Below are 20,309 nucleotides of genomic sequence, written 5' to 3' on the forward strand. Positions count from 1 at the left end.
AACCGATACCCACCCTGAACCCTAACATTACCCTTGCCACCCTAAAACCCATACCCACCCTGAACCCCAAAATTATCCTTGCCATCTCAAAACCCATACCCACCCTGAACCCTAAAATTACCCTTGCCACCCCCAAACCCATACCCACCCTAAACCATATATACTTACCTTATACTTACATGTAAAACACATATACCTTAACCATTCATGCCTTTACCATGAAAGTTGTTGTAAAGGCGTATGCGTTGTAATGGCATGCGTTGTGATGGCAGTGTGTTGTAATGGCACTTGCGTTGTAATGGCATGCTATCTAATAGCATGAGTTGAGATGGATTCGTTGTAATGGATGTTTCCCACCACACTCACATCCTGGCCCAATTCGGAGCTAGCAAAGTGAGCTGTGTCTGGTCTATTCTGAAGATACTTCAGAACTTGAGGCAGAGGTTGGGAGGCATATTACAAGGCATGCATCAATACTGCAGTTTGATTGTGTCTTTTAAGGAACCATTTGCCGGAAACTCCCGTGTGCAATAATTGTGACACTGTGAATTCTCTGCGGTGGTGAGAATAACCAACAAAATCTTCTGTATGAAGATGCCATTCTTGCCAGCTGAGGTCTGCTGGGCCTGTCTGTCCTGACATTCAGCTAGCTCACCACAATTGGCTATTCGATAGATCATTTGATGGTCTCAATGTTTCCAGAGACATGGTGACTCCTGGCACAGGATCAATTACTTCTACACTGCCTTGCTTGTTTCAGTACCCCACGGCAGTTGTGTTGTGCATTAAGAACTGAACCAACTTCCTCTTTATGGATTGGAGAAAGGCTATCAGAACAAACAAAATGGTGCAAAGATCCAGAAGGTTGTTGTAGAGCTTCCGCTACACTAGCAATCAAAGGGCCCTGATCATCACCTATCCATATGACCAAAGCAACCAAACAATGACAAATTTGCAACTACTGTGAGCTCTGGATATGGCAGGTAGAGCAACCAGCTCCAAGGCAGTTTGATATTTTAATGGACACCACTAAATGTTTCAGGCTGCCTCCTTCAAAATGCAGATGTTGTTGGATTGGCTACCCTAGTGCGGTACCCACTGTAGGTGGAGGTTTGCATGTGCCAACGGATATGTGGGATCAGAAGAACACACAAATCCAAGAGGCCAAGAAGTCACGGAACCGTCCATGCTAGAACACGGGAGTGAGCCAGAAATATTGGAATCATAACCTGAACGTGCCTTATTCGCCATGGTGATTGAAAGACCTTAAATGACACCATGACAAGAATGGCCCCTATGAAGAGAAACCTCTATGCAGGCGGCATGTGGGATTTTCGCCCCTTGGTTTAAAACCACACAAGTGTGACCATAGTCTGTACTGGGTCTGTAATTGACTAATTGCAAATCCAGGGACAACATCCAGTCCCATGGATCCGAGCACAAAGAACCTGGGCCAAAGCCAACACTGGTGTTCATAAATCCAAGGTCTAGAATCAGCAGGAGTTCTACATCTATTTTGGACACCAAAAAATAATGGGATTAGCTCTCCTTGCCTTTCTCTACCTACAGAACCTTCTCTACAGCCCCTTTGATCAGTAGCAACTAAACCCCCTAAACAAGGATGGAACAAAAACAGATGGGATGGAAAGGATCTAAACTAGTTGAACAATCGGCAGCACTCACTGGTCTTAAGTTATAGGTCACCAACAGGCAGGGAACATTTAATTCTGGCCCCACCAGTTGTGTAAGACCATGGGAGCTGGCTGCAGTTTTGGCAGGGGAGGAAGAAGAAGTAAACTACAGTTCCTAGTGGAGTACATAGACTTTGCAACCATGCCATATTTTTTGAGCCATGAAAGTGCTGCTTTTGGAAATATATAAGACCTCAAGAGCATCCTCTGAATTTTCAGTATTGTTGATGAAATTGATGGGCTGGCAATAGAGAGCTCAAAGAGTAGTCCAAAGCATGGTTGTCTTTGAAGCGAGGCAACACAGAAGCAATCAAATGGCATGTCTAAAAGGTATGCCTACATGTCCCCAGAAATTTTTGCAGTGCATACCCAGGCATGATGCCGGATCATGACCATATCCCAAATTTCATACGTGCAAAGTCCTATTAGGCAGATGGTATTCAGGGGTCCCAGTTAAACTTGTGGAACAGAAGGCCCTCTTCCTGAATATATTAATATATTTGTATTCGCTATCTGGTGTCATGGAAGGGAATGCTTTGGGGTTCATCTTGCTAGTAGAAGCTTGAACAAGCAAGATCTCGGGTGAGGAATCAAAAAGGATGGCTCTCCAGGAGCAAGCCTATGATATCTAGCCACTAGCAGACTTATAGGGGAAAATGAGCATGACTTATAGCAAGTAGGCATCAAGATTTCCATTAGGGTCTTGTTAAAAGGCATCAAGTAGCAGGGCCAGACTTCAAGATCCCAGTGAGTAAGTTTGCCTTAGTCTCTATAGTAGGAATCTTTAGGTTTAACACTTCTGCTGCTTTGCAGACTACTTGTGTGAAACAAGCACTCTCATCAGTGGGGGTGAGGGGAGTCCAACTATGTTTCTGCCGAAGAGTCTAGGCCACTAGCATTCTGAAGATCGAAATATAAGCCAGCATCAATGTACTGGGAGGGGGAGGAGGGGCAACGTACCACCTCTCATCATTCTTCTTAATATGCATAACATTTTGGAGCCCACAAATGGTGTTAGATTCCATTCCAAACAAGGCTTCTAGCTTATGATAATACTGGTGTCATGAGAGAGGCTGAGGATCATCCAAAGCTGGGGGATGTGCCTTGGTCATCTCATAGAAAGAAATAGGCCTGATGCAGGCTGACGACATTTCCAGATCAGAAAAAGGCATGGAGTCAGATAAGGTGTGAGTGCTACTTGAGTCAAGGCCTGCACCGGGCCAGTCGGAATCGATGAGGCATTCACCACCGTGGAGGAATGGGCCAACTTCGACATGGACCTGGGCAGAGGCCCCTTGGTCTCAGACCTGCCTGCAGGAATCCAGGTGGGGGTCCGTAGGGCCACTGGCATCACCATGAGAAGTTTCAGGATAGCCTCACTAAAGACCTGTATGTGTCTCAGGGCTGTTGACAGCCCCAGAGACTCTGAGTGTATGGGACCAGCCTCGGAACAGGTTTGATGTCGGACAATGGCAGCGGAGTCAGATTCATGTCTGAGCCCCAGAGCTGGAGTGCCAACATGGGAACGAAGCTTTAACTGTTTGCACTTGTAGCATGACTTGCCCCTAAACTTCATCTTTGACTTCCAGGAAGGGGCGACCTGTAACAAGACCGGGACTTGGAACCAGAGTAGGACCGGGACTCGGAGCCAGAGTGGGCCCAGGACTTGAAGTGGGAGCCAGTCCGCTGTTTGGTGCACAACATACAATTTCAACTTTGGTGAAAACCAAAAATGTTAGGAGCAGAACTTCAAGATTTGCATTGTAGGGCTGGAAAAAGAAGTAACTGATGTAACTGTGTCAAGGTTGTACCTATATATGGCTCCATGCTGTCACTTTGGAGGCAGAGTATGGTCGATAGGGAACATGCTACATGATCACAAACGTTTACTCTGAGTAAATGTCTAATCTCATGTCGAATTTGTCTTTATTTTTGTTCAGCAGCTTTTGCTGTAAAATGAAGAAAACCCTTCATTCTTTTTGCCCCGAGACAACCTCTCATAAATTCCCTCACTCTGGGCGGATCTGCATGAAAGCTGACATGCTGTAACATATCTAGATAAACCAGGTGGGTGCCAGCCATGTCTCATGCAGATTCATCAAAAGTAGTGAGAAAAGTTCTGGATCCAGTCCTATGCTTGGGGATATTCAAACGGTGATACATTTATGGCTAGAAGTATCAATCAGAAATCATATCTATTGACGGGATCATGACCTCTCCGTGTAACTTCAAGCTTCATTTAAGTAGACTTGAGAAATCAGCAACATTGGTAAAACAATAAACAGACAGATTATCTTAAAACAGGAGCATAGAAGTAATTCCAAATTACTTTCAAGAGAAACGAATTAAATGCTTAGACTGTGACACTTTTTTTGCTTTCATCTATAAAAAGTACAATTACCTGGACTCCCCAAGGATGGAAAGCAGTCGATACTGTGGTAAACGGGATGATGCTACATGAGCTAGAATTCCAAATAGTCTTTCAGCCATTATCAGATCATTTGGTGTAACCTGTAGATCAGAATATGATAGAATAATAAAACTGCTTTCAAAATTCTATCAATGGGCAAGCACAGAATATACAATAACAAGAAAAGCCATGTAGTTTACTTTTTGAACCGGCTCAGCTTTTCAAAGGCCACAGCAGTTTAATAACATTATGATTGAACCCAAACAAAAGTGACAACATTTTAGGGTAGATATTCTATATTTTGCAAAGGCAGTTTATCATTTCCACTAACCGGCCCATTACTGGACGACGCATAACACTTAATAGCAGATCAGGCAGACAACCAGTTATATTTGTACCCTATCACTGGGAAGATTTGCTCCAGCCAACCAACTAGGAGACAATAATGTTTTCACATGGAGTAACTGAAGCCAATGTTTAGTTTGCATGGTCAACAATACAAGTTTTATGTTCAGAAAATCAAGTGACAATGCATACATAAAAAATATCTATCTAATGTCTGTATAGTACCATTCTGTAATATCAATTTCTCAAAAACTACTGTAGAAATTTACATAGGACGACAAACATACATTCTCTGCAAAAAAATAATTTCATGCTAAGGGCCTGATTTAGATCTTGGCGGATGGGTTACTCCATCACAACAGTCATAGACATCCCGTCCGCTGAAATATAAATCACATTATATCCTATGGATAACAGATCAACTGCCTGCTTCCTCGCTCTGCACATGCTATGTAAGATCTTCAAGTGGCTACTCCTACACAAGATGTGCCCTACTGTATGCATGCACCCCATTTCCTGTCAGGCATGGACTTAAGAGGCCATGCCATGCAGGAACAGTTTTTGGCGTTCCCATTGCAGTGCCCATTTTCAGGCCACCGCCGTAGGAATGTAAAAAAAAAAAAAAGCCCGCCAGACAGGAGGAAGCTCCTAAATCTGGCAGGCAGTCTGACCACGGCTTTGGCGGTGCGGCTGCAGGTGGATCCGGCGTTGCATCGCCAAAGTCATAATCAGGCCCTAAATGTTTCCCTGTGCACACCCTCTGGGAGCTTGGCACAGAGCACTCAGGCTAAACTAAAGAGTCAATGTGTAAAGTATTTGTGCATACACACACACAGTAAAACAGTGAAAACACCACAAAAGTACTCCACACCAGGTTAGAGAAATAGCCAGTGTTTAACTGAGTTACACAAGATCAAAACAACAAAAATCCTACAAACACAGGTCAAGATATAAACTTTGCAAGATGAAATCAAAATGCAGTGCTTAGCAATCAATAGTTCCAAGGCGGCTATCTGGTCGCGCTTGCAAATCCAAACGTTCAGTCCAACTGCGATGGAGTGCAGGCCGGACGGGAGTCACGCAGACCCGCTGACTGGACCTTAGATGAGTTGATGCTCGGGGACCAGGTGTTGAAAAACGGAGGTGAGGCGTTGTTGTACCAACCGATGCGTTGGTTCCAAAGTTGGGAAACTTTGTTGATGCATTACTTGTTGATGCAGAACCAGAGATAGTGAATTTTTCATGTTTTTTGTGATAATAGTGCCAAAAAGCATAATGCGCCAACTGTGGCTATCTGGTCACACCGGGCTGGGACACAAGTTCAGACCAACCACAATGGATTGCGGGATGGCTACAGGGACCCAGTTAGGCCGGCTGAACAAAGGTATCTTAAATCCTTGGCGGAGCGTTAAGTGGTTCTGCCTCGAAGACACTGAAGTGATGTGTCAGTTCCAAGATGTGGTGAGGCTACAGATCGAGGGCCTGTTGTGTCAGCGTTGAAGGTCCCATCAACAGGGCTTGCGATGCAAAGCCTGGCATCGAGGATATATCGTGCAGTCTGGATGATGAGTCGGTTCCGAAGAGCTGCGAGACTGAGATGTAGAGTCAGAGGTCGTTGTCGAAGCTGCTGCCAGCAAGAGATGCAAGGGCCTGTGCCAAGGATGTGTCACTTAGCGGCCGATCCATATGGGATTTGGGCTGCTAGCCCCGTTGATGGGACTTTCAACGCTGACACAACAGGCCCTCGATCTCAGGTCTTTGCGGCGGGCCTAATCCACTCAGTAGTGGAGAGGTATTGGTTCTGCTCGGGGTAGTGCTGCACAGCAGAGGTGATGCATCAGTTTAGCTGGATCCCAGAGGCTGGTAAGCACCTTTAGCCCATGTCCAAGAGATGAGGACTGGGGTGGCACAACTTGGCAGGGTAGACCCACAGATGGCAGAGTCCAGATGCAGATGCAAGGTTGTGGGAAGCCTGTTATGTCCCTGATGATTCAGATGGGAGTCCAGCCAGCTAGGCCTTGGAGTTACTCTGGGTTCTGGGCTTGATAGATACAGGTCCAGTCCTTCAAACACAGGCAAGAGGGCACCAGGTCATCTCAGCAAAGCAGGAGTCCAGCAGAGTGCAGTTGAGCTGAGTGGCAGCCTTTTAGCAGCACAGCAGTCCTTCTTCCTACCAGAGTATTCACAGTTCCAATAGTGTACTGAAATGTGTTTGAGGTCTACTATTTATACCGTGTGGTGCCCTTGAAGTGGGGAAGAAGCTTCTAGAAGTTTCCCTTTGATTTCCCCAAGCATCCTGTCCTTCCTGTCCTGGCTCCAGATTAACTATAAGGGGTATGCAGCCCTTTGTGTGGAGGAAGGACACAGCCTATTCAGGTTTAAGTGGGGCTGTGCCCAGCTCCTTCCTCCCACCCTGCCAGTGAAGGCCCGTCCCGGCATACCTAAGCTCCCGATTGTGTGTGGCTGTCTAGGTGAAAGACACAAAGCCTAACTGTCGGCTATACCCTGTCATGTGAGCAGACAGGTTGCAACACCAAATGGTTAAGGCAAGAAAATAACAACTTTCTAAAAGTGGTATTTTCAAAATTGCAATTTAAAATCCAACTTCACCATAAGTTAGGATTTTAAACTGTTATTCCAGAGACACCAAAAATGAACTGGTGAGCTTGTCCCATTTGGAAATTACACTTACAAAATGTAATAAGGCAACTCCAATGTCATCCTATGGGAGAGATAGGCCTTCCAGTAATGAAAAATTAATTTAAGAAATTTCACTACCACGACATATAAAACTTAAAACTACATGTCCTACTTTTTAAAAACATTGCACCCTGCCCTCTGGGCTGTCGGGGCCCTACCCTAGCTAGGGGTTACTAATATATATTTAAAAGAAGGTTTTGGCCTGACAAAAGTTTAATTTTGCCAGGTCGAAGTGGCAGTTTAACCTGCAAACACAGGCTCTGCAATGGCAGACCTGAGACATATTAAAGGGCTACTAAAATGTGTGGCAGAAGCAGTGCTTTAGGGTGACTAGTAGCATTAATTTACAGGCCCAGTTCACATGTACTGCCACAGTGCTAGGGACTTATAAGTAAATTAAATATGTCAATTGGGGATAAGCCAATATTACCATGCTATAGAAGAGAGAGCTCAAGAACCTTAGCACTTGTTAGCAGTGGTATAGTGCACAGAGCCCTAAGGCGAGTGAAAACAAAGTTCAGTACAAATGGAGGAGAAAGGCAAACGGTTAGGGGGAAGGGAGGCCACCCTAAGGCTGACAGGTCAAACATGGTCCTAATGTAGCTGTATGAACAGTTGTGTTACTTGTTTTTGTAGTCACAGCGAATGATGTTTTCACAATATTTAACAATGATATTCTGCTATCTTTTCAAGACCTGTGGAATGTTATACTATATTGTCTTAACAGTCCCATGAAGACAGCAGCATCTATCTCCTAACTTTAAAATAACTTGTAACTGTAAAACTGAATACGCAAAATACAAAAGAATATATAAAATATGTGTAATGTAATGTGCATTGAAAGGGGGGTAGTTATCAATAGTGCACCAAGTACAGTGGCATCAGGGCCCAGAAGGGCGAGAGGACCAACTGCAACCAACTAGGGGGTATTAGACCCATTTTCCTGGCTTTTATTATGGTATATGGAATCCATTCTGATATTTAACTTTTACCATTTGTGTGCAGTTGTATAGACCACAAACGTGATATTGGAGCATGTACAAAGGAACACAGTTACAAATGTTTTAGGGACAGTGAGATTATGTCATTTGCCCCACATCACAAGATGTTGATCCAAGGCCTAGATTTGATTCTATATCCCCAATTCCATGGTCGGCGGCTCTAGCTCCCAGCCCACATTTCCTCCATTGAAATAGGAATGACAACGTGCACTGTTTTGCTTCTTGCTTGTAAGAATTCTTTGAGAAGTGAAGCCTGCCTCGCTTGAAATAGTCGCATCACGTTTCAGCCAATGAAGGGCTCAAGTAGGACAAGGTGTTCAGGCCTAGTATCAAGAGACCGCAATGTTTTATGCATGTGGATGTTAGAGAGAAGTACAGTAGGCTGTGCTCAGTTTAAACCACTATGAGCTAAAACAGTCTCGGTCTGGAAGTATCTGAGACTAGCATATGGCTGAAATATGGCAGCTAGGCATGTGATGGGGATGAGGATGCTGTCTGGACATGAAAAAGAACGCATGAAATGGTGAATCTGCTGTCTGGTCCCTTTTCTGGTTATGTATAATATAGAAAAGAAGTAGGACATTCTGGAGACAAAGTAGGGCAAATACAGAAATTGAAAGCACGGGTCAAATTAAGATGACGTTTTGATATGGGAGAGCAGTAATAGTGAGGACACTAGCAATTAGCAAAGTGCACTCAGATTTATTTTGCTCTATTTGCCTGCAGTCCCTGCCACTAACGTTTGAGATTGAATATTAGAAAAGATCCTGACCCATGTTGAAGCGAAACGCGTTGCTGTCAAAAATGCCCCCTTGTGATATCATTTCAAGCGAGATGGCTCTGCACAGCTCTTTTCATTTGTTTGTGCCTGCTCATATGTTTTGCTTTGCTGCATTAAATTGTAATGTATGATAGAAACCCAAGACAAGCGGGCGTGCCCTTAGAAATTCATTTGGGGAATAAGGATTATTTACACTGTGTTGAATATATGTTAATAAAGCATTTCCATTTCACACACCTCACAGTCATGCCTGGTGTCTGGAATTGTTAGGTACAGCAATTTCAAACATTCTAAGGTATTGTGTTTTATAATGTTAGTATCTTCCTGCACATATAAAAGCACAGCTTCTCAAATTACCACTAATCATTATAATGGGCTATTAAGGTACAGAGACCGAATTTTGTACATCTGATACCCTGCGGCACATGCATAAACCAAATGACAATATTATCAGCTTTGTTCTCCACTTTAAATAGGGAAACACTTGTAACTTCTCTTCGATACCTCTTAAACAATAATGATTGCAGCCGGTCATGATTTTGTAAAAGGTATATGGCTGAAGTGACATAACGAGGACGACTATTCCACGCAGCTCAATTTTTTCAAACTTTTTGAAACGTTTGAGGGTACCAGAGAGGGAAGGATCTCTATAAACTATTTGAATATGAAATTGCCCCTAAGAAATGCCACAGAGTAACATGTCTAGCTTTCTTTTGAAAATTATTACGATTCGAATATTTTGCCGAACACGGAATTCAATGTAGTGGTTAATTTGGGCCAGTTGTTGAAAGTGGGCACCACAGGCACTTATTTCAGGGAATCAGAACAGTTTTTCACTTACTGCAGCAACTAGGATACAAAGCGAAGACTCTGTTGTCATTTTTAGGTTGTGCCTAGCGGCAGCGCACATGCGCTGCTTGCTCTCCGAGACAATTCTAGTAGAGTAAGGGAGAGAAGCTGCGCCCACTCTCCTCCCATATTTTGGCTTCAATCAATCAATCAGTCCATTTATAGAGCGTACTACTCACCCGTAAGGGTTTCAAGGCGCTAGAAGGGGGTGGGGGGGTGGAGAGCTGCTGATTGAACAGCCAGGTCTTGAGAAGTCTTCTGAAGGTCAGAAGGTCTTGGGTCTGTCGCAGGTGGGTGAGGAGGGTGTTCCATGTCTGGGTGGCGAGGTGGGAGAATGATCTGCCGCCGGTGGTCATTCGATGGATGCGTGAGACGGTGGCGAGGGCGAGGTCAGCGGAGTGGAGTTGGCGGTTTGGGGTGTAGAAGGTGAGTCGTTTGTTGAGGTATGCTGGTCCGGCGTTGTGGAGTGCTTTGTGAATGTGGGTGAGGAGCTTGAAGGTGATCCTCTTGTTGATGGGGAGCCATTGAAGGTCTCTCAGGGGGGCAGTGATGTGGCTGTGGCGTGGGGATGTTGAGGATGAGGCGAGCGGAGGCGTTCTGTATGCTTTAAAGTATTTTCTAAAGTTTGGATGTGGTTCCAGCGTAGAGGGCGTTGCTGTAGTCCAGCCTGCTGCTGCTGACGAGGGCTTGGGTGACCGTCCTTCTGGTTTCAGTGGGGATCCATCTGTAGATGTTACAAAGCATGCGGAGGGTGATGAAGCAGGAGGAGGAGACCGTGTTGACTTGCTGGGTCATAGAGAGTGTTGAGTCCGGGATGAACCCCAGGTTGCGTGGTGGTTGGTGGGTGTCGGTGCAGCTCCCAGCATGGCCAGCCACCAGGAGTGATCCCAGATGGAGGGGGAGGAGCCGTGGATGACGACTTCCGTCTTGTCAGAATTCAGTTTCAGGCTACGGCCTTCATTCCTTCGTGGAGGTTGGTTTTGGTGGTGGCCAGGTACTTGGTGAGGGAGAGGATCAGCTGGGTGTCATGGGCATACGAGACGATGATGTCGTGCAATCGGATGATGTTGGCGAGCGGTGCCATGTAGACGTTGAAAAAGGTCGGGCTGATCCTTAGGGTACGCCGCAAGTGATCTTGGTGGCTTTGGATCAGAATGGGGGGAGGTGGACTCTTTGGGTTCTGCCGGTGAGGAAGGAGGTGATCCAGTATAGGGTTTTGTCGCGGATCCCTGTGACGTGGAGACGTGTGCGTAGGGTGTGGTGGCAGACGGTGTCGAAGGCGGCCGAGAGGTCCAGGAGGATGAGGGCCGCGGTATCGCCGATGTCCAGCAGGGCCCTTATGTCGGTGCTGTGGTTGCTGCGGAAACCGGATTTGGATGAGCCCAGGATGTTGTTCTCCTCTAGCAAGTGGGTCAGTTGTCTGTTGACAGTCTACTGGAAGAGGTGTGGCGCCACGGCCAGGGCGACCGAAGCCGGAATCTGGGGATCACGGTTCGATCCCCGGCGCCGGCGGCAGATTAGCCCCGCACCATGTGACTCTGGGCAATAGCTTGCTTAATCTTCCCGACGGCCCCCAGCGCCTAGAGACCCTTACGGGTGATTGTTCCCACTTTACAAATGTGGATTATTATTATTATTATTACTCGATTACTTTTGCTGGGAACGGGAGCAGGGAGATGGGCCAAAAGTTCTTGAGGTCCTTTGGATCCGCCTTAGGTTTCTTGAGTAGAGCGTTGATCTCTGCGTGTTTCCAGCTCTCCGGGAAGGTGCCGGTCTCGAAGGAGCTGTTGATGATTTTCCTGATTTGGGGTGCGATGATGGAGCTTGCTTTGTTGAAGATGTGGTGGGGGCAGGGGTCGGATGGTGAGCTGGAGTGGATGGTGTTCATGATTTCGAAGGTGTCGTCGTCGTTGGCGTGGTTCCAGGACAGCAGGAGGCCGGTGTGCATGGGGGGTGGCAGGGCTGAAGTGTCGGCGTCTGTAGGGGGGTCTGGGTGTTGAAGCTGTTTACGGATGTCTGCGATTTTGCGGTGGAAGAAGGTGGCTAGGGAGTCACAGAGATCTTGCGACGGCGTGATGTCGTTGGAGTTGGGGCTGGGGTTGGTGAGTACTTTCACAATGTTTAAGAGCTCTTTGTTGTTGTGCGCGTTGTTGTTGATGCGTTCCTTGAAGGAGGTCCTTTTGGCGGTTCGGATGAGTTGGTGGTGTTTGCGGCAGGCGTTCTTGAGGGCTGCATGCCTGTTCGTGGCGCCACTTCTTCTCAAGTTTTTGGCAAGTCTGCTTGGAAGCCTGGAGGTTGGTGGTGAACCAGATGGCCCTCCTGACGGTGTGTCTGTTAGAGGGTTTCCTGATCGGGGCGAGAGTGTTGGCGCAGTCATCGATCCATTGCCTGAAGTTGCAGGTGACTGTCGGTGGGGTTGGCAGGTGGGCCTCGTGTGAGGGTGGTGATTAGCTGGTCCTCGGTGACCTTGTTCCAGCTGCGGTGTGGGATTCATTGCGGTTGGTTGTGCGTGGTGTGTTTCTTGAAGGAGAAGTGGATGCAGTGGTGGTCGGTCCAGTGGAGTTCGGTGGTGTGGCTGAAGGTGACGTGGTTGCTGGCGGAGAAGATGGGGTCGAGCGTGTGTCCGGCGGAGTGGGTGGGTGTTGTGACAAGCTGTTTGAGTCCTAGGTTGGCGAGCAGGATGGTGGAGTTGCTGTTGTTGGCATTCTCAAGGTGGAAGTTCAGGTCTCTGAAGAGGATGTAGTGTGTGGAGGCAAGGGCATGCGTGCTGATGACGTCGGTGATGGAGTCGCTGAACTGTGGTCAGGGTCCGGGGGGTCTGTAGACAAGGATTCCTAGGAGGGTGGTTCTGTGGTCGATGTGGATCTGTAAGTGTAGGTAATATTCTCAGAAACGTGACCAGGTTACCCCTTGCGCAGAACCAATTTTTCGTGATTTGACTTTACCTATATTTCTCTGAAATCATACTACGAATTCCATTGAGATATATTTTTATGAGAGTGATCAGAATGTTGAAGAATACGTACAACTCATATGCTTTTTAGACCCATACTATATGGGACCACACACAGGTTTTACCTGGAATGTGGTGAAACGGTCTCCAGAGATTTAATGTTTGCCCTGAGGAAGTCAGTGGGTGAATCTTCCAAAAGACGAAACACGTGTCGGATATTGGCTACATTTGGCGATGTTATTTATACCAACTCAATTATTGTGAAATTTCTAGTACACTTCTGATAAAGATAAAAAAGAAAACAAGAAAATAAAAAGAAGAAAATTCACCTGAGAACACCCTGGATATGGACATTTTATTGCACTGACCTGATATGGTTATCTGTGAATGCTTAATGGTGTTTTGCTCAGGAACGATACTCTGTTTACTGGAAGTATAGGTGTTCGGCCGTGCTGAGGGTGTCTTCAGTGCTGGTTGAAATTCTGAGGACGATGGCGATTCCTCCTCCTAGTTTGTTGGTGCGGTCACTGCGGGTGATCTTGTAGCAGTCCGGGAGGGCTATGGCAATGTCGGGCGGTGAGGAGGGGTTCATCCAGGTCTCTGACAGGAAGGCAAAGTCTGGGGAGGATAAGTCGAGAAGGTCCCAGATTTCGGTGGCGTGCTTATGGACTGAGCGGGTGTTGAGTAGTATGCATCTGAGATGGTTGTGGCCTGCAGCAGGACGTGCAGATGTTCGCTGGCAAGTGAAGCTGCAGGTGCGGCAGGTGAAGGGTTCGTGGGTGAGCTTTGGGAAGGCTCGGAAGCAGGTGGAAGATCGGCTGGCGTTGAGTGTGTGGAGGAGATCGGGGTCGTAGTGGTGTCGGGTGTCATGGCGCTTGCGTGGGTCAGGGGGTCTGGCGCTGGGCGCGGTCCAGGCGCGGACGGGCGCAGATGGGCTTGCCTTAGTCACGACAGCGGCGCAACCGCGCATCGGCCGCCATTATGTAGGGGAGGTGGGCGGGAACGTACAGCTGGGAGGCGGAAGCGGGGGCGTAACGGCAGGAAAAACTAGAAAGATGCAGGAGGGCAGAGGGCAACAGTATTGAAGAAAACGATATTGAGGATCAGGGAATACAACAGGTATTAGGTGCAATGAGGGAAAAATACAAGGCAAAAACGCAGCAGTAAACAGAAGGGAAGAAGGATGGCAAGAGTTACCCAGACTTACCGGCTGGCACAGAGAGAGGCTCTTACCCTGCCTGGGTGGTCCAAATGGGGTCTGCGTCTGAGTAGAGCACCGCGGAGCTGATGGGGGGGGAGCAGGCCTCAGACAGAGCCAGAGGTTGTGTCATTGTCTTTCGTAAATGCTGCATTTGGATTCCTTAATAGGCTTGTTAGTCCCTCCTTAGTACGGCCTTGTCTTCATTTCTGCCATCCCATGGTGACTGACCCTTGTACTTCGATTGTTACAGGGGACTTGTTATTTAGTCTGTAAGCACTATTTACTTTATTGAGTTTCTCTTACTGCAGGCCAGACATGCGCTGCTTCAGTTGAAACCGCTTGTCTTTTTTTAAGCAGCCCAGCCATCCCCGTAACACGATCGTCTGCTTTCAATCACTTTAACCCAGCATTATCCCGTGTTTGTTCCAACCCGCCCCCCCTCCCCAGTAAAATGGGTTTAAAAATGATTAGCAAATTAAGCCATGTGAATTCCAGGTAGCACATAATCCTGTGTTAATGGGCTGAAGCTGACAACAGCACATCTTGGTTACATGTCATCTGAACTAAAGCCACCTGACGGGTTGTTTTCAAAAGCCTGTTTTATTAACACCACCTCCACCAATACCACCACCACCACCAATACTACTACCACCAATACCACCACCAATGCGCAATACCACCACCACCACCAATACCACCACCAATACCACCACCACCACAATCAACACCACCAATTCCACCACCAATACCACCACCAATACCAATGCCACCACCACCAATATCACCACCACCAATACCGCCACCACCAATACCACCACCTCAACCAATACCACCAATGCCACCACCACCAATACCACCACCACCACCAAAACCAATACCACCTCCGCGTCTCACACTGACTAGTAATAGCAGGGGCACTGAACAAGGCCGGAGCTGCAGCCGAGACCATTCCTCCTTCCCTCTATGCCTGCCATAAAGCACAGCCCGTCCTGCACCAGGAGGTAAAGCCAGGGCCCATCTACAGCTGAAGTGTTTTTTATTGCGCCAAAGATAGCAATGACATTACGTAATGCTATACTGCACACCCCAATCACAGAGCGGGCAGGAAATAGCCCTCCCCACCCCACTCTTCCTCCTGAGCTGCGACAGTGTAATCACAGAGCGAAAGATGTTGGGAGCACTTTGTTAGTGTTTATAGCTCGGATCATATGTAATTCTCACTTCAAACTTTGTCTGTGTAATTTACAACACTTACAGTCAGAAAAACTTTATTTCAGTCTTTTCCACCCATAAAAGTATACAAAATAGACAACATACAATTCATTGGAATGAGAGAATAAAAAAGTAAAATGACATCCAGCCCTGTGATTCGATACTGCCACAAATCCAATAGGCTCAGTAAAGCGCATGTTCAAAATGTATACTGTGCAGAAGGCAATAAATGAGAAGTACAAACACTATGTAGGAAATTTCAATAAAGTCAATACAAAAACAATTAGTTAGTTTTGAACAGCATTAAAAATCATGTGAATACTCATACTTTGGTGATGGGATTAAAATTGCATTGTAAACCAGCAAATAAATAAAAAAAATCATACATTTATTAAAAGAATAAAAACTAGTTTCATCTTATGGTTAAAAGACAGTAAAAAAAATTGAAGCCCTAGAAAAATTAGGGAAAATATGCTGCTTACAGCTGGGCTAACAATTTTACAAAAGTTCAGCGCCTACGCCACATTGAAATCAAAAATCGTGTAACAGTAAAAACAATGGGCTTGCTAGTATCAGACTTTAGAACTCTAAATGCCTCTGCACAGTATACAAACCCTAAGTTCCTACTGATCTGAAGAAGCCAGCGCTTCCTTGCCGGTTTATAGCCAGGACAAAAGAAAAGGACATGAAGCTCTGACTCTTCTTCCCAATCACAAGCTGGGCACTCTTGCATAGCAGAGTTTGACCATTTACATGAAAAGACACGGAGCGGCAAGGTGCCCAGTCGAAACTGGACAAAGTTTCCTTGCCAAAAATGGCTGGATGTCATCCAAAAAGGGTTGTATTCTATAGTCATCTTTCAGGAGTAGAAAAGAATAAACACTTACACATCTTCTTCACCGCACTATTTATCACTACTTCAAAGACATTGCAGGCCGGTCTCTTCTTCTGATATTTACAATCTAACAAGCGGTCGAGAAGGCCCTTAATTGCAATGCAATAGGTCTCGCATTTGCGAGAATTTAAGCTATTAGTATTGTAAATGACAATGCCTTTTATTTATGTTTTAAAACCCAAAGCATAAATAAAAGGCATTGTAAAAACATAAATAAAAGATATTGTCATTTACAATGTCAATAGCTCAAACTCGCGTGAATGCGAGACCTATAAGGTTTTCCTATAAGTATGCATAACACTCTTTCAGGTACGTGTACATCTATGGCTGCATCACAAGGCATAACTCTCAAATCACTTTGCCGTGGCCGCACATCTAAATCACGGGTAGCAGAAGCGAGGATTAGCAGTGCTGTTGAGTGGAGGGGCTTAAACGTTAATTGCAACCTCGCCTGGCTTTCACCCTCCAAGCTGCTCTGAAAGGAGGTAATTATCCCAAAAGGTTTCACGCACTGAATGACTGAATCACACAAGGGTGTTTGACGGTGGCAGGAAACGAGCACTCAGTGACAGATGTGTTGTGCTTGCTTCTGACAGGAATGCACTGACCATCCATGGATCATATTCTGTAGGTGCTCTGAAAATACCTTTCTAAATCTGCCTACACCAGCCACGTCCATTTTCTCGAAAGTTTCACCACATGCAACCAAAACACATAATTGATCTGAAGTGCCTCAACTTTTATTCTGAATTGCCTTAAGTTTTATTCAGAGTGAAATAAAATGTAGTACGATTTAATCCCTTAATTTTGTTTCATGAAGACAGGAGCACGCCTGCAGATTTTACGATTGAAATATATGTAATTGGCTTAACAATAGAATAAAAAATGATCACCTCCTACAATGCAGGTCACGGTAAATCAAGTAGAACAAGATCCTTATACAGGTCAAGTAACCTCCTTCGATTCCAATGCAGGCGAGATCAATAACAACTGGAAAGTACAGAGCGGGAACGTCCCCAGGCCTGCTGTCTGGAATTTCAGAGCAGAAGGGGAAAGACGGTGATATGATAAACAGGAATAGTCATCTGTTGCCTGATTTTTGGTGAGGTCGGCCAATCTCCCAAGCCCAACGAGTTATTTTTAAGTCCTCTGAAGTGGCTTCGGCCCTTGAACCGCTCTGGTACATCTTTTCGATCTCGGGACCAACGAGATTATCTATCTCAGGCCATAGATCGTGGGGCAATGAAGGTCGGGAATAAGTACGATTTTGAGTATTTTGGTGGCGTAATGCCTACAAATGCCGAAAATGGAACATTGGGAACCAGGTTTAAATTCCGGTTTCAGCTCAACAGCCTGTGATTTTGGACAAATCATTTAATGCTACAGAGGCGGAGGGGTAATCAGAAGGCGCATATGGCTGCCAAATTCAACCCAGGTGGCGGAGGAGGGTAGAGAGACTCTGGGAGAGTGGTAGGGGGAACTGGCGAGTGAAGGAGTGGTCTAAAAGCAAAAGTAGATGTGTGCACTCTGTTATTTTAGGGACAGGCAATGGAAGGTTATATGACGTGCCATATTTTGAAAATTATATAATAATATGGACGAGCTGTCTTAGAATTCGCCATAGATAGAATTTAATAATGGGTTTACTGAAATATGGTTATCAAAAAATGGGGGGAATTAGAGGTTTAAGGTTAGGTTCACCATCCAACAGTACATATATCATAAACAACCTGAATTAATCAGTATGCGGTCCATGAGATTTGGCTCCATTAGGTGTTCAAGAGTGTGGTTGTCCACGTACAAGTGTACGAGATCTCCACACCCCCTCCGTTGACCATGAGGCACATTGTTGCTTCCTAAAATATTTTGCCTGACGTATATCTACGTATGTATTAATTATAACGCATGCCTAATAGTTGCAGCGTCTCACTTTTGCACCTTAATCAGGTCGACTACGAATGGTGCTTTCACACTGGGTTGGTCCAGGTGGAGTCCTGAAGAAGAGCTGGGGGAAGCTCGAAACTAGTTGACTATATGCTAGGTACACCTATACATTATAGTTAGGGCCTTTAGCATATTACCCCGTCTTTAAACCAATTAGCTAGGAGCAATAATAAAATATATTTGGCCCACTAGCTGATTATTTTAATTCACTTTATCACACTCCACTACACTTTCACTTGCACTACACATAATCTGAATCTTTTTAGTGCTCCTACGTAATCCGCAAGTCGCAGCACGCCTCAGCCCGTAGAGGACTGAGAGGACCCCTATGATGAAGCATGTCACCGTGGGGAAACCCTGGTGAGTGAAGGGACTCAAGAAAGAAAAAATCTTTTTCTTTCTCTCTTGTTGGTGGACATCAGAATCCAATAGATTTCTAACACCTTTCTCTCTTTTTAGGTTAGGTTCTTTTACCAGATTAATTCAGGTTGTTTATGATATATTGACTGAAATATGGTCATATATCTGTGATTCTGGTACAAGAGACGCAAATGTCTAAACATTTCATTATGACTGGCTTGTAGCATCATGTTTCTCACACAAATTCACAATCATATGCGCACGCATCAATTTACATTCCAACCATATAGCAGTAATTGCACAAAACAAAACGACGAGTGGATTTGTTTTTGTTTCTTTCTTTGTCTTTTCATTCTTTAGGCCCAGCCAACAAATGTTTCATCGTTAGGCGATATCGCCGCGACTTCTTCAAGGGTGTCTGGCTTGTCGAGATCTTGCTTCTTATCTTCTCTCGGCCGGTTCTACTGCCGACCCGGCTGGTCAAATTATTAGTGAGTCTGTCTGTGTATCGGCCTGTCGCTTCCAGCTGGCTATATTCCTCAAAGCGAGTACGCTCCTCTTATTTCATTTGTCCCACGACCGAGTGGATATCTGCACCGGCATATCAATTTCATATTTGAAAAGATTACAAGCAGATATTTATCCAATTTTTGACTCTCAAACTCGCTGGATGGGTTGACCCTATGCAATGCTCCACTGCCTTTCGGCTAGGTTCACACTATACAAATGAATCATACATATATAAATACATACATTGTCCCTCTGCAGTGTGACAACAATTACTACCCTATCTCTCTACAGCACCAGAAACGGTCCAAGTCCCTATATTTTCCCTACAGCCCCATAATTTCTCCACAGCCTCTGGAGCACTGTAATTTCGCTATACAACCCTCCAACTCTTCCCTCTTACATCTCAAACATCTATTCGCTATCCCATCTATCTACATGCTAGCATCTCTTCACTGCCCCATCTTTCTATAGACCCTGCATCTCTTTGTTGTTAAATCTGTGACACCAAGAGGCACAGGAGAAATTGGGCCATATTTAGAATCTGGCAGACTGGGTACTCAGTCCAACAAACTCCTGATTCATCCACTCTAGTTAGAAACCGGTGAACTGTCATGTTTCTGCCAGAAGAGCTTCTGCTGGCTCCACCAGTCGACAGCCCAATTGGAAATAGGGCCATCATTCTAAATATCGTAAATCATCCGCCCTGATGTATGTGTTTTTATGTAGAGGTCTTCTGTCCATTGAGGCCTAGCAGACCAGAGCACGAAAAAAACAGAAAAGACTCCCACTGACTGGGAGAAAACTCCCATCATTTTGGGGGTATTTGCTTTTTACTTAAAAAAAAAAAAAACACAAACATCTGCTTTAGGGTTTGTACCGACAAAACAAACAGCTTTGCTCTGTGGGCCTGTAACATTAGCAGCCGCATGGTGGCAGCTCCTCTGAAGGCACACAGAACTTCGCCAGGCAGGCAAAGATCTCTAAATATGGTGTGCTGTAGTCTGCCAGTGTAGCAGAGTACATCCCTCGGCAATTCTGGTGCAATGGAGTATAGCTCACTAGGGTCTAAATATGACCCTAGGTTTTCAATTGTATTTTAATCCCAGCTTCCTCATTAAGGGCAATTGTGTGCTCTTGGGCAGTCAATTTGTTTTATTCCTCTGTTCCCTTTTTGCCAAGATTGGAAGACTCATGCAGTCCCGACTTTGCGCCGCTCGGAACTGACGCTTTTGCCATCTATGCAGTGCCGATTCGATGAACACATGAGTCCGGTCCGCGAGGTTCAACGACAATGCAGTAACAAACCATGGATGCCACTGCAAGGCTCAACTCCGACATAGCACAAACCCCTTCAACATCGACAGCGAGGCTCGACTCTGATGCATCAACCCTTTATGAATTGGAACTGACTCAGGAAGTCATCGACGTCCACACTTGTTCCATACAAAGGCCTGTGT

The 20,309-nt window shown here is 45.7% G+C and overlaps 1 protein-coding gene across 1 annotated transcript in view; it reads right to left on the bottom strand.

Moving 5' to 3' along the window:
- Positions 1–20,309, bottom strand: part of LRRC49 (leucine rich repeat containing 49) — an 862,677-nt gene that overhangs the window by 89,648 nt on the left and 752,720 nt on the right. The window contains exon 15 of the mRNA XM_085644059.1: positions 4,093–4,202. Within this exon, the coding sequence (XP_085500185.1) occupies positions 4,093–4,202 (110 nt within the window). The remainder of the gene's footprint in view (positions 1–4,092; positions 4,203–20,309) is intronic.

This window comes from Triturus cristatus, chromosome 3_1 (genome assembly GCF_964204655.1).
Source record: "Triturus cristatus chromosome 3_1, aTriCri1.1, whole genome shotgun sequence".
Taxonomy (NCBI): Eukaryota; Metazoa; Chordata; class Amphibia; order Caudata; family Salamandridae; genus Triturus; species Triturus cristatus.